This window comes from Monodon monoceros, unplaced genomic scaffold, assembly GCF_005190385.1.
Source record: "Monodon monoceros isolate NGI ecotype Baffin Bay Population unplaced genomic scaffold, NGI_Narwhal_1 Super_Scaffold_2, whole genome shotgun sequence".
In the NCBI taxonomy this organism is placed as follows: Eukaryota; Metazoa; Chordata; class Mammalia; order Artiodactyla; family Monodontidae; genus Monodon; species Monodon monoceros.
Window position 1 is genome coordinate 40,548,089 of NW_021703776.1, and position 13,488 is coordinate 40,561,576.

General features: G+C 38.0%; 1 protein-coding gene across 6 annotated transcripts in view; it reads left to right on the forward strand.

The window, feature by feature from the left end:
* THSD7A (thrombospondin type 1 domain containing 7A) overlaps positions 1–13,488 on the forward strand; it is a 713,490-nt gene that overhangs the window by 241,157 nt on the left and 458,845 nt on the right. For 4 of the 6 annotated variants that reach the window (XM_029233854.1, XM_029233855.1, XM_029233856.1 and 1 more), the window contains exon 1: positions 4,477–5,084. The exons of 1 other annotated variant lie outside the window; for it this stretch is intronic. In XM_029233854.1, coding sequence (XP_029089687.1) covers positions 4,922–5,084 — 163 coding nt within the window. In that variant the 5' untranslated portion in view covers positions 4,477–4,921. Of the gene's footprint in view, positions 1–3,337; positions 3,387–4,476; positions 5,085–13,488 lie in introns of those variants that run through there. One more of the 6 variants, XM_029233859.1, reaches the window with a different exon arrangement.

The following is a 13,488-nucleotide window of genomic DNA, read 5'->3' on the forward strand; positions in this document are numbered from 1 at the left end:
ACATTATTGCTCTGCACTTTCAAATACCTGAATCATTGCATTGGCCTGGGTGTTCTGTATGGAAGCATTCTCCCAAGTGAACCCCTGGTGAAATGTAACGATTGGGGTACTGCATTGTGTCAGGGACTATTGATGCCTCACCTACCACCGAGATTGGGATCCTTATTGTAAGGCTTACAGTAAGTGATCCATTCCCCAAACCTAGAAGGATCTGAACCAAAATACTGTACCTTTTTTAAGCTTTTTTTTTTTTTTGCGGTACGTGGGCCTCTCACTGCTGTGGCCTCTCCCGTTGCGGAGCACAGGCTCCGGACGCGCAGGCTCAGCGGCCATGGCTCATGGGCCCAGCCGCTCCGTGGCACGTGGGAGCCTCCCGGACCGGGGCACGAACCCGCATCCCCTGCATCGGCAGGCGGACTCTCAACCACTGCGCCACCAGGGAAGCCCCAAAATACCTGTACCTTTTTACCTGACACTCAAAACAAGGAATCTGATTATTCATAGCAGATCATTATTGTTTCCAAACAGGTTTAGTTTTGAGTAAAATGGAGAAACCATGGGGTTTATTTTCTTTCTGTAAAACTATTTGAAATTTAGAATCTCCCCTCCCCTCACCGCATATACCTACAAACCAGCAAACTAATCAACCAACCAACCAACAAAGTAATTATAAAGAAAAAGGAATTGGAAAGAAAATAAATGGTGAATATTAGAGTCAGAATTGGGAAAGTAAAATTTGTGGCTACTTATCACAAAGATAAAAAGGGAAATGTTTCATCTTTTAATAATCTCGTGGGTGTGGCAAGAAGGGGGGGAATAGAAAGAAGCCCCAAATTAATTTTTTCTACCCCAAATGTTGGTCAAGTATGACACCTAGAGGCCATACAAACAGAATTCCTTCGGGTGATTTTTTTTTTTATAAGGCAAGATGCATTTAGGTAGAGAAATTTATTTAAAGTTGTTATTTCAAAGTGGATATTCTTAGATACTTCCCTATGTAGCTGTGAATAACTTTGTATATATTCCCTCATTTACTCATTGTTTTTCTTCATAAAAACTGATGATATTAAAAGTTTCCCTCTCTGTCAAGTAAATGAATTTTTGATGATTGACTTTAAATGCTGGTACTAATCCCTACAAGTCATTGTCTGTATGTCTTTTGGGTCTTCGAGTACGGTTATATGCTTATGTTCTAATAAAAGAGATAACACATGTGTAGATCTGTACACACCCACCCTCTCTGGAGTTTGGAAACAATAGCAAAAATAATAAAGACAGGTAAAAGGACAACACATGAGAAGCGATAGGTTCAGAATTATCTTATTTCTAAATATTAAAAAACATACATGCTTTGCATTTTTCATCCATTGGTTTGGAAACTTTTATATATCCCTGGTTCATTAATACTTGAACAGTTATTTATGAAAAATGATGAACGATTTACTTCATGGCAGGCTGTACAGATGGTCAATTTAATCTGCGTCTTTGAGACTTCTCATGACTAAATTTTGACATCATGTCGTTAAACATTTGTGTATTATTTATGTCATATGCTAGAAAACAAAGACTGCTATGTCTTGCTATCTCTTGTAATCTATCAGTTTTATTGATAGGATTTATCTGACTGGACACTATAGCTTTCACAAAGGAACATGTATCTGAAAATATATATCATTTCTGTGTCCTCAGAGACCCATACATTTTTGTCCTCAAGTGCAATAATGACATTGTTATAGAACAGATGTGTGACATTGGCGGAGACAAATGTTTATATGACTTAGTTTCTGTAACCTTGTCCAGTGGTATCTTTATTACTAATTGTACATGTGTATGTATCTAGAGTGATTTTTTTATTGACTCTTAAAAATTTTTAAAAACTTTTAAATTGAAATATAGTTGATTTACATTGTTTTGGGTGTACAGCAAAGTGAATCAGTCATACACATATGTATATATCTATTTTTCAAATTCTTTTCCAATACAGGTTATTACAAGATATTGAATATAGTTCCCATTACTGTATAGTCAGCCCTTGTTTATCTATTTTATATAAAGTATTATATATTTATCTATCTATTTTATCTATTTTTATCTATTTTATATAAAGTATTTATCTATTTTATATAAAGTATAATCCCAAATTCCTAATTTATCCCTCTCCACCTTTCCCCTTTGGTAACCATAAGTTTCTGTGTCTGTGAGTCTGTTTCTGTTTTATAAATAAGTTCATTTGTATCATTTTTTTAGATTCCACATATAAGTGGTATCTTATTTGTCTTTGTCTGACTTCACTTAGTATGATAATCTCTAGGTCCATCCATGTTGCTGCAAATGGCATTATTTCATTTGATTTTATGGCTGAGTAATATTATTTGGAGTGATCTTTAAGCATTGTATAAATTGAAAGTAAAAGAAGGAAACCAATTGTTGGCTAGTTTCAAACACTACAGCAGAACAGTAACCCTAGTTGTGAAATGGTCCCTGGTTGTTTTATATAATGCTTGAAGTTCTAGCTATGATGTTTAAACTCTTGACCAGTTGAGTAATTATTACACAACTATGGATAAATATAAAAATCAGAAACTTAAATTTTCTTTTGATATTAAGCTATTAGGTATAGCGTCTGATGGCTTTTCAAAGGGTTAAGTAATTATCCTGCACATGAAATTGTACTAGCTTGACTCCTTAGATTCTCTGTCTTCTGTTATTTAATGAGTTTCTACTTGGTGGATTGATCTGGGACTTCCCAAGAATGCTTAGAATGGGCTGATTAACAGAGTACTTCATTTTAAATGCTCTCTGTGCCCGAATTAGATGGTTTTAGGGTTTAGCACCCTAACAGTAGCTGAGAAATAAAAACAGACAGGATAGGAAAACACTGCCATTGTAGAGTCGTATTACAGCGTGTTCCCTAAGAAGACAGACCCAAGGAAGCCATACAATTCCTATTTTCTATTTTCTTCTTCGGTGTAACTGTTGAAACAAGTGCTCCTTCAGGGAGCCACACATAAGTTGGAATCAGGCTTTTTTGTATCCCTTATCAACCTGTAATCTTTTGATTGTTGCCTATTTTTCACCAGTGAAGAAACAGTAATCCACGCTAGTTTTTCTCTCCTAATCACAGACTCACAGAGCTAGGGCTCTCTGAGCTGTTAATTCCCTCTTAGAGGCCTAACAGAGTGGAAAGTAAATAAGGACCAAATTTGCAACCTTCAACATTGCTAATTTCCTCTGATGTCAGAATACTTAAATAGGCAGGAACTGGGAATTATTTGATCAAAACCTGCTTTTAATCTAATGCATGCAGCAGGGCTGTGTCTGGAATGATCTGCAAAACGACAGGAGTCCCAAGAGAGCTTTATGGAAGGTTTCCTCTTTCAGAAACAGTAGGTTCCTCATTGTAAACTCTTGGGTTGGCTGTGCTGATGGAGCAAATTCATAAAGAGTAGTTTTCCTGCTTTTTAAATTTTATTTTATTTGGCCAGCTATTGCTGACCGGATGTGAATAGTTTTCTTTGGCTTTCTTTTTGCCCAGTTTTTAATTGGCTAAATGCCTTGATATCATTTTAGTTTTACTAGGAAATGAATTAGTAAAGGGTTAGTATTGGGGAGAAGAGAGAAAGAGAAAGGGCAAAGCATTGTCTGACTTCACACACATTCCTTTATTACTACTGGTTTAAGAAAGTGAAAACACAAAGAACAAAAGGCCGAAGCACATTAGATTATATAGATTATAAAGGCATTTTTCTACAGTATCTGTTAAGAGACATTAGTGTCAAGGATTGTTAAGTAAATAATTTACTAATTTGGAGATATACAAATAAAGGAAACTCACTTTGTTCTTTAATTTTACTCAGAACTGTGTGGATCCTTAAAGGTAGCATATTTTTGACAGAGCGTAAATAAAGGGATAGCGCTTTTATTAACTTCATAGGTGAAATATAATTTCATGATTAGTTTTTGTAAAATGTTATCCATCTAATTAGATATCATTGTGGATACTTATTAATACTAATTCAGTTTTAAAGGCTGTTAAAAGACAGTGTACTTTGATTTGTAACCGTAGATCAATACTGCTTATATTTTTATTGGGAATAGATTTCTTTAAGTTAAAAAGGAAAGATTTAAAAAAGAGTTTAAGTGCCTTTCAACAGCAAGTAAACATCTCTGCAGTTTTCCTACGTTTTTCACATCTGATCATAAATACTGCTCCCCACATAAAGTAATTCAGAAGCCACGGCTTAAAAATAAATGATAAACACTCATGCTTTGCGTAAATAAATATATGCTAAGAAGAACATGCCACTAGAGCTAGCATTTGACTCCTTGGGTGACGATGAATTTCAGAGCCTGTTATTTGTCATGCGGAAGCCTGTCGGGTGATGATTCTTTTTAGTGGTGTATCCGTCCAAACATATTTCACCGCGCCATGTGCACTGGAGTTCTCTGGCGGGTGTGCTGGCTGTGGGTGCCCCCGCTCCCGTTCGCTCGCCTTCTTTCTTGCCCTGGCTCTCTCGCCTCCCCCTGCCTGCGGCTCCCTCGGCGCTCCTGTCGGCTCACGCCCCCCTCCTCTGTCTCCAGCTGGCAGCGGCGGGGGCTGCGTTGCCTCCCGGACCTCGGGACCTGCTCCGTCAGCTGGGGCCCCCTGCGGACGGCTGCCTCCCTCGCCTGTAGGACCTGCCACTCTGCGCGGAATGGCAGCGGCAGCAGCATCCCCGCCAGTGGCGGTGGCGGCGGCAGCCACGGCCACCGCAGAAGCTATTGTTCCCTGGTGTTAAACGCGCTTTCCCTCCTTTTCATCTGACAAGAACAATAGCGGGGAGAGCTTTGCGTTCTGTACTTGGGAAGACATTCCGAGGGCAAAGGAACATTCCCTGCCAACTGCGTCCCGGACCTGGACCCTGGAGCGGCTGCGGGCGGCATGGGGCTGCAAGCGAGGCGCACGACGTCCCGGAGCCCCGACGCTGCGGGCCCGCGCCCGGCCGTCCTGCCGCTGCTGCTGCCGCTGCTGCTGTGCCTGGGCGCCTGTGGGGCTGCGGCGCCGGGCGCGGCGGAGGCACCCACCCTCTATCTGTGGAAGACCGGTAAGTGGGACGGAGTTCCCCCTGCTTCCCATCTTCCCATCTGGGTCCACATTACGAAACTGCTGGGCTTCAGGAGGGACCCCTGTGCTTCTGATGACCGGGGGGTACTGGGACCCTAAGGTAAAAAAGTACAATTCTTAGGAAGCAAATTAGGTCATGGCCGATGCTGTTAGAAAGAAAAACCTAACAACTAAAAAGCATTAGTGAGTCACTGGACTATTTCTTTCACAGCTCCGTAGTTAATGAGGGCAACCAACGTTGCGCTTTCGTAATTACGTGCAATATTTTTAACCTCTGCGTTCTCATTCTACTAGGACTTTCTTAAATATATTTCTAGCAAAGAGCAAGCAAACATTTTAACTCCGGTCTTTATTCTGTGTTTAGGCAAACAGTTCACTCTGTGCCATGATATATATGGATATAGAGTTACATTTAAGGTACAGCTTATGTGGGACACGTGGAAACAAGCCAAGTGAGGGCAGTTCTGACAGTTGAAGGCAAATGGGGCTGCAGTGAGCTGACTGAGACCTTGTGAATCTCGATTCTTAATGAGCGAATTGAGGGATTTTTAAAGTGTACAATTGTTAGGATGTTTAGGTTTTAACTTCTCCTGCCTTGAAAAAGTTTTTGCTTTGTTTTCAACCAGCCAACAAAAGCAGCAACTAATTGTCCCTCAGAATCTCCCAGCGAAGTGCTGACTAGAGGTCCTGGTGTGAGGCAGTGACAGGCAGGAAAACAATACCAAATGAGGAATTCCCACTCCCTCTCCTGAGGCTCCTTTCTCCTCTAAAGGACACTGAGAATTCTTCAGCAGACCTGAAACTTCGGGTTTATAAGAAGAAAGTGGGAAACATTATTCTTACTGCTTAGTGCTAGGAATGAATTAAGAGTTTCTTGGCAATGACTAGACATTACGAGAAGGATGCAGTAGACAGGAGGGAAAGTATATATTGGTCATGGGATCACAAACAAGTTACAGTGAGTGTGTCTCTTTCCTGGCTTCAGCTGTCTATAGTCCCCCATGCAGAGACAGATCAGTCTACTCTACAATTACACTGATACCCTGAATTTTTAAAGAAGTTGCATCTATCTAACAACTTAGTGAGGAGATTGAATAGAAACTTATTTAAAGCCAGAGTATAGAATTTGCCTCAGAATCTTGCATGAAATAACACACATAAACACACGTTTAGAAAAGCCATTTGGATGTTAGTGTTAGCCATTCTTGTTACCACTTGCAGTTTAAAGATCAGTTGATTAGGGGATGCAGATGAAATCAAATTGATTTTTTCAATTTAAAATAAAGAAGATCTCTAATTTAGCTGAAGCCATGGTTTTAATTTTCAGAAGCTCAGTCATAACAAACACTAGTCAAACTATAATTTACCATTAAATGGTGTTATTTGGATGCTCGGTAAGAGCTTCTCAAGTAAGTAAGTGTTGGACAAAACAGTACTTGCCCTGTTGAAATTTGTACTGTTAAAGTAACAAGAGCCAAGCAGTAATTCAGATCAAAGAAGAGGCTAGGCAACGTTCACTGTGCAGCATCTGAGGTGCCAATACATGTCAATATAAATGTCATGGTGGCAACTTAAGCCAATAAACAGTTTAAGATAGTGGAAAGCTCTCAGAAGCAAGGATATGGAGACCTTGGTTCCAGTGCCAGTTCCAGCTCTTGCTAGCTCTAGGAATGTTGGCATGTCACTTAGCTTTTGACCCCCAGTTTATTCAGCTGCCTGTAAATGGGACCTTCTCCTGACTATTCGTAGTATTATGAAGATCAAATAAGTGAGTGATGAGAAAGTAATCTGTAAACTTCAAAGTTATGTGCATGTACAAATATAAGGTAGTATGATGAGAATAATGTAATCTCTTTGATGGTGAGCCTTGGTTTGGTGAAAAAAATGGTGAATTAGGAGAGCAAAATAATGACCTCTTTATTTTTTTCCAGAGGGAAAGGAGACTTCACCATATCTATAAAGGAACTGAGAATAGTTATTGGAGGAAATAGGGAATATTTAAAGGAGAGGAATACACTGTAAATGAAGATATAGGGATGACAGAATCATACGTGTTCCTCATTTGATGAAAATAAAGAGGCAGGCAGTGATTTGAGAGAGAAAATGAGGTGAAACAGTCCAAGATTCTAGTGGGATAAGCTTGGTCTTGGTAGAGCAGATTATTTGGAATCACATTATTGGTGAGATCATTGAGTTAAAGTGATGTAGTGAAAGGTACACTGGATGAGGAGCTAAGAGAGGAACTGTAACACTGTGTGTGTCACTAACGAGCTTTAGAATGTTAGCTAGGTCATTTAACTACTTTAGTTCTTGGTTTCCTATTTTGTGATATTCATTGATTAGAAAAGATGATATTTAAAGGCCTTTTCAGCCCTAAAGTATGTGCACATATGCACATACATACACCATAAACATACATGTATGCATCTATACACATACATAGTATATTAACGTATATATACATATATATGTACATAATATATATGAACGTTTAATGCGTAAGGTATATTGTATGAATGTTTCATTAAGTCAGTCACAACAAAGAGTTGTTGAGGACTCACTCTGTGAATTATTTGAAGTCATTGTGGTAGAGGCTGGCTAGGGTTTTGTTGTCCCTGCCCCCAAGAAAGTTACAGTTGAACAATACACAACAATTACAACATGGTATACCATACTCATGAACAAAACACTGTGAGAGCAGAGAAGTTGTGTAGCTGATAGAGAGAAAAAATAAAAAGACAAGGCATGACAATATTCCTAGGTCTTAGAAGTACTGCAGCGCAAGTCCAGAATATGTGGTGGGAATGAAGGGATGTAGTGCTAATGAGATGAGTTGGGCCAGATTGTAAGAAGACCTTCACACTCTGGTAAAGATGTTAGAGTGTAACCTATAAGCAGGTGCAAGCCATTATAACCTTAGAGCAGAGGATTGATATATTCTTCACCCAGAAGGGAGAAAGGTAAGTTAAGAGGCCGGGAGGTCAGTGAGGAGAGGGACTGAGAGACAAAGGGGAACAAACCACTTATAGTGAAGGATGAGTAGAGGAGGGCTGGGGGCACATGGCAGAAGTGTTAGCTCAGGTTTGGAGTGCAGGGGACACAGTGTCTGCCAAGGAGAGGTGGAAGTAATGCTATCTGCATCATGTCTGCACACAGTTACTTGATTGAGACAGAGGATATGAAAGAAGGAAGAACAGTGTTCTTGTGGTTGGGGAAGAAAGAATACCAGTTTAATTCTCAGTATCAGATATACTGAACTTGAGGTAGCAGTAATTCAGTCAGCTAATAGAGGAATTAGTGAATGAGTGAGCAGTTTAGGAGAAAGTGTTAGGCTGAAGGTATAGGCTTGGAACTCAATACATATATAATATTTCAAGGCATGGTATTGGGAGGGATCATTAAAACAACAACAGTATTGAAAAGAGGGGCCAGAATACTTCACAGAGAATATTGAGATTTAAGAGTCAGTATGGGAGAGAAACTAGTGAAAGAGCCTGAGAAAGTATGGTCAGAACAGGTCCAGAGAAAATGCCAGTAGTGCTAAATGAAGAAGATATCTTATGAAGGGGATGGGGGCAAAAAGTATAAAACATTTCCAAGAGTCTGGAAAGGGGTTATGAAATATTTCAGAAAAGATCAAGTAAGAGGAGGAACTGGTAAGATAATTAACACTGTTTTGGGAAAAGACATTTTCAGTAGAGTGATAGAGCTAGAAACTTAGTTGAATAATAAACCAGATAGTGGAGAAGTTATAGTATTGATAAAGTAAATAAGCAAGTGGTATTTAAGTCCTTCTACTACACTGTTGTTTTTCAAAAGAGAAAAAACCAAAATATAAGATATTAAAATATAAAAGTTAATGTTTCAACAGTTTTGTGCCATAGTCATTTGAAAGGTAACTTTGTTTGAATACTTGAAAAATATATTTCATACCTGCAGAGTTAAAGCAGTTATATTATTGGAAGATGAATAATTACTGTTACTGGTGAGTGTTAGACAGTTTTCCACTTTTTAATATTCTTGAATATGGAATTGTTTCAATAATAATTATGGCTAATTATATTCACCTAGCAATTCCAAATGAAGTGCATTGAACAAAATGTGATTGAAACATGAGTCAGACAGAAGATAGTGAATACAACCAACTTTTATCAACTTATGCCATAGAGATATATTTTCAAAAGGTCTTAATGAAGTAGTTGAATTTATTTTTATAATAATGAAATTACACTAAAATCCAAGAAAGATACACAGTAGCCATTTTTTCAGCATCAGGTGGTATTTACAGCTGAGTTTTGTCTTAAGGAAATTACTTCTCACATTAAACACTTTTGACCAGGGTTCATGCATTGCAAGACAGTGCTGTTGACAGTCACTGTGTCCTTTACATAGTTAATTGCACATAAAATAATACTTTGTTTCCTCAGTTTAAAATAAAAACAAGTGTTTTCTTTTTCTTTCATGTACTTATACTAATATAAAATATTCTGCAATGTACATGGAAACATATCCATCCTAATCCTGCCATTCATTAAATAACAAAGGAGAGAGGGGTGTTGTACCAGGTAGTAGTAACATAAGGGTGGCATTATCCTTAAAAAAGTGTTTTGCATTTCAGTTGTGCTTACAATTTGTCTTAATTTGGAATGTGACACAGGTTGCTCATTAAATGAAGAATAGAGATGGAGCAGAGATAGGGATGGACAGAGTGTGGGCGTCAGTGTCAATTAATCTGGAACATGGATTGAAATATTTTATCCATGGGACCTATGAAATTATTTCATCTCCCTGAATCTTTTTCTTTCATCTCCAGTATGGATAAATATTATGTATCCTGTAGGGGTTTTCTGAGGATTAAATATGGTAACATATGTATATATTAGTAGAGTGCTTGAACGTATTAGGACTTCAATAAATGGTAGGTTATATTATTGCTATTATTCTCTTATATAATAGAATGGTTACTTAATTTTATGACCTGGAACAAGGCTAGTAACTTCAGCTTTCTCTAACGCATCTTTTTTGGTAAATGCACTAGAAATTACAAATTGGTCTAGTTACAGGGCTACATATTCCCACAAGTTATAAGGGAGGCAGCATTGTGGAATGGAAGGAACATGGACTTGGGGATCACTATTTAAATTTTGCCTCTACCTGACTGGTCAAGTTACTTAAACTCCCTGATTTTGTTTTCTCACCTTAGAATGGTGACAGAAGTTCTGAAGTGAGAGGGTATTTGTGAAGTTTTAACAGGTAGTAAATAGAAAGGGTCTAGCACAGTACCTTAAATATAGTAAACATTAAAAAAAATTAGTTCTCTTCCCATTCTTTACCTTTTCCTCTCCTAAAAATGACATATCTTGAAGGAATTTTAATGATCCAATACATTTATCTGTTTTCTCCAACTAAGGGACACCAGGACAAACAAATAAAACAAGTCTAGAAAGAGATGTTATTTTACTGTAGGCTTGTCTTTTCTTATTAGTTTGGCACTTATATGTAGACAGCATGGATCACAGACCATCAAAATATTCTGAGCACAAATTCAGGGTGAATTATATAAATAGATATTTTTGTACTTCATTTTGTTTAGTGTCTCGGGATTTCTCGGGAACCTGAAATTTCACATTCTTGCAGTTAACATAGTCACCAGTGCCTTCCAAATTAAATATTTTCACAGTAGAACTGTTTGTGGTTTATGATTTGTTTAACATCTTAGGTGATTATTTAAATAAATAAATAAACTAACTACAGTTTATGTCTTGTTTTCCTACCCTTCTTTCTTAGCATACATAGCACAGTTAGTACTCAGAATTCATTAAGAGCTTATTGGTTATTTGGTCCAAAAAGTCAAGTGCTCAGGTGGTTTTATGAAGCTTTAATAGCTCAGTGGACTGTGGTAACAGGGGCCACTCCTTATGCAAATTATAGGTAGCTGCCTGGTTTGCAAAATAATGAAGGCCCCAGTCAGGACTGGCATTAAGAGTGCTGTAGAGCATCACATACCCAGGTCTCTTCCTACCTTTTATTGTTATATAAAGAACTGGTGGTGGGATGAGATGCTGACGTTCTGATTAGGTTATTGGAGAAGTGTGATATGCTTTGGATCCTTTTAGGAGGAAATGAAGCCTCTTAGCCTCTGATTTAAGTTCGAATGGTGACACTGGACAGTGGATCTCTCTGGGAAGCGGAAAGTGAAAGCCTCTAGGCTTCCTAATATGAAGGCACATTAGAGTGGCCCTTAATGACAGAAGCCCTGGGGAAGTGGCATCCAGGAAAACATATCTTTCCTATCACAAGAGCATCATAGAGTGTGAGTTAGAGGTTCCAGTGGGTCATAAGGTAGAGATTTTTTCTGATTTTCTTCATCAGAACTTTACACTTGACACTTTAGAATGCATTAAAATGATGAAGAAAATACAGGCATTTGCATTTAATCCCCAGGTACTGAAGCAGCAAGAAAAGTACTTCTATTTGGAGGAAGAGACACAACAATTAAAAACAAACCAATAAGGAAAGAGTGGGGGAAACCTGGTAGTAATTAAAACAGTTGATGCCAAAAGTAATTATTGCTTCCAGTATGTCATTGGACCTAACCAAAAGGATGTCCTCTCGTCTTCCAGAAGAACTAGTGAGCTAATTGGTGTTTTCCATAATTTACCATGTGAAATCATAATATTTGGGATATCATTTTTACTGATTCTATATTATTGTATCAAAGTTACACTATGAGAAAAGAAATGAAATAGGGGCAGATGGGGGAAAATCACACATTACACTCCTTTATAAGGATAATAATTTTCAAATGGCACATGTAATAAATTTCAGTGGGGCTCGTGTTCCAGGAGCCATCAGAGAGACATGGTCCACATAGAGTGACATCAGTAAATTCAGGAGAAGCTATGCATGACTGCTAAAACTTGAAAAGAAAGTAAGACAAGAAAGTAAGACATTATAAGAGAGAGCAACAAAACAAGGAGAGAAAAAAATGGGCAAATCATCTGCATTCCTTTAAAAATTATTTTTAATAGGCTTTATTTTTGAGCAATTTTAGGTTTATAAAAACTTAAGCAAAAAGTACAGAGTTCCCATGTACCGCCTCATTCTCTCCCCAATTCTCCCTATTATTAACGTCTTACATTAGTGTGGTACATTTATTACAACTGATGAGCCAATATTGATACATCATTATTAATTAAAGTCCGTAGTTTATATTAAGGTTCAGTTTATATTAGGGTTCACTCTAATGTACATTGGGTGGTTTTGGACAAATACATAGTGACATATATCCACCAATACATGTGTCGACCATTTCAGTGCCATACAAAGTAGTTTCACTGCCCTAAAAATCCTCTGTGCTTCATCTGTTCATCCCTACATCTCTCCCTTTCTCCCCCCAAATCTCTGGTAACCACTAATCTTTTTATTGTCTCCATACTTGTGCTTTTTGAGAATGTCATACAGTTGGAATCATACAGTATGTAGCTTTTTCACATTGGCTTCGTTCTCACTCAGTAATGTGCATTTAAGTTCCTCCATGTATTTTCATGGCTTGATAGCTCATTTATTTTTATCACTGAATAATATTCCATTGTATGAATGTAGCACAGTTTATCCATTTACCTATTGAAGGACGTCTGGTTGCTTCCAAGTTTTGGCAATTGTGAATAAAGCTGCTATAAACATTCATGTGCAGGTTTTCGTGTGGACCTATGTTTTCAGCTCTTTTGGGTAAATGCCAAGGAGTGTGATCGCTGGATCATATGGTAAGAGTATGTTTAGTTTGTAAGGAATTGCCAAACCGACTTGCTAACTGTACCATTTTGCGTTCCTGCCAGCAATGAGTGAAAATTCCTATAGCTCTACATCCTTGCTAATGTTGTCGTGTTTTGAATTTTAGCTGTTTTAATAGGCATGCAGTTTTATTTTGTTGTTTTAATTTGCTATTCCCTAGTGACATACGATATTGAGCATCATCTTTTTATCTGCTTATTTGTCATCTGTATGCCTTCTCTGGTAGGGGATCTGCATCCTTTTCATCATATAAATAAGAGTAGTAAGAGCCAGTAGAACTCTTTTGTGACAGAGTTCAAAGTCTCAATTCAGCCTGTGCTGCACATACTCCACCTCTTGTTGTTCTGTTCATGTGACCCACACTAAGCACATTTGTTTATATAAAGAGAAAACACACATGGGAATTAAGTAAAGAATAAATGGAGATGGGTGTACACTCGGTCTAGTTTGTTCTACCTTGAGGGAAAACCCTTGGGAGAGAGTTTGGAAGTGCCTTGAAAGGGAAGAAAATGAACTGATATATTAAAGGTTAAATTGGACCTGCAAGCTTGTGAGATTTTCAAGTACACTATGAATGTGCTGTATCTCTA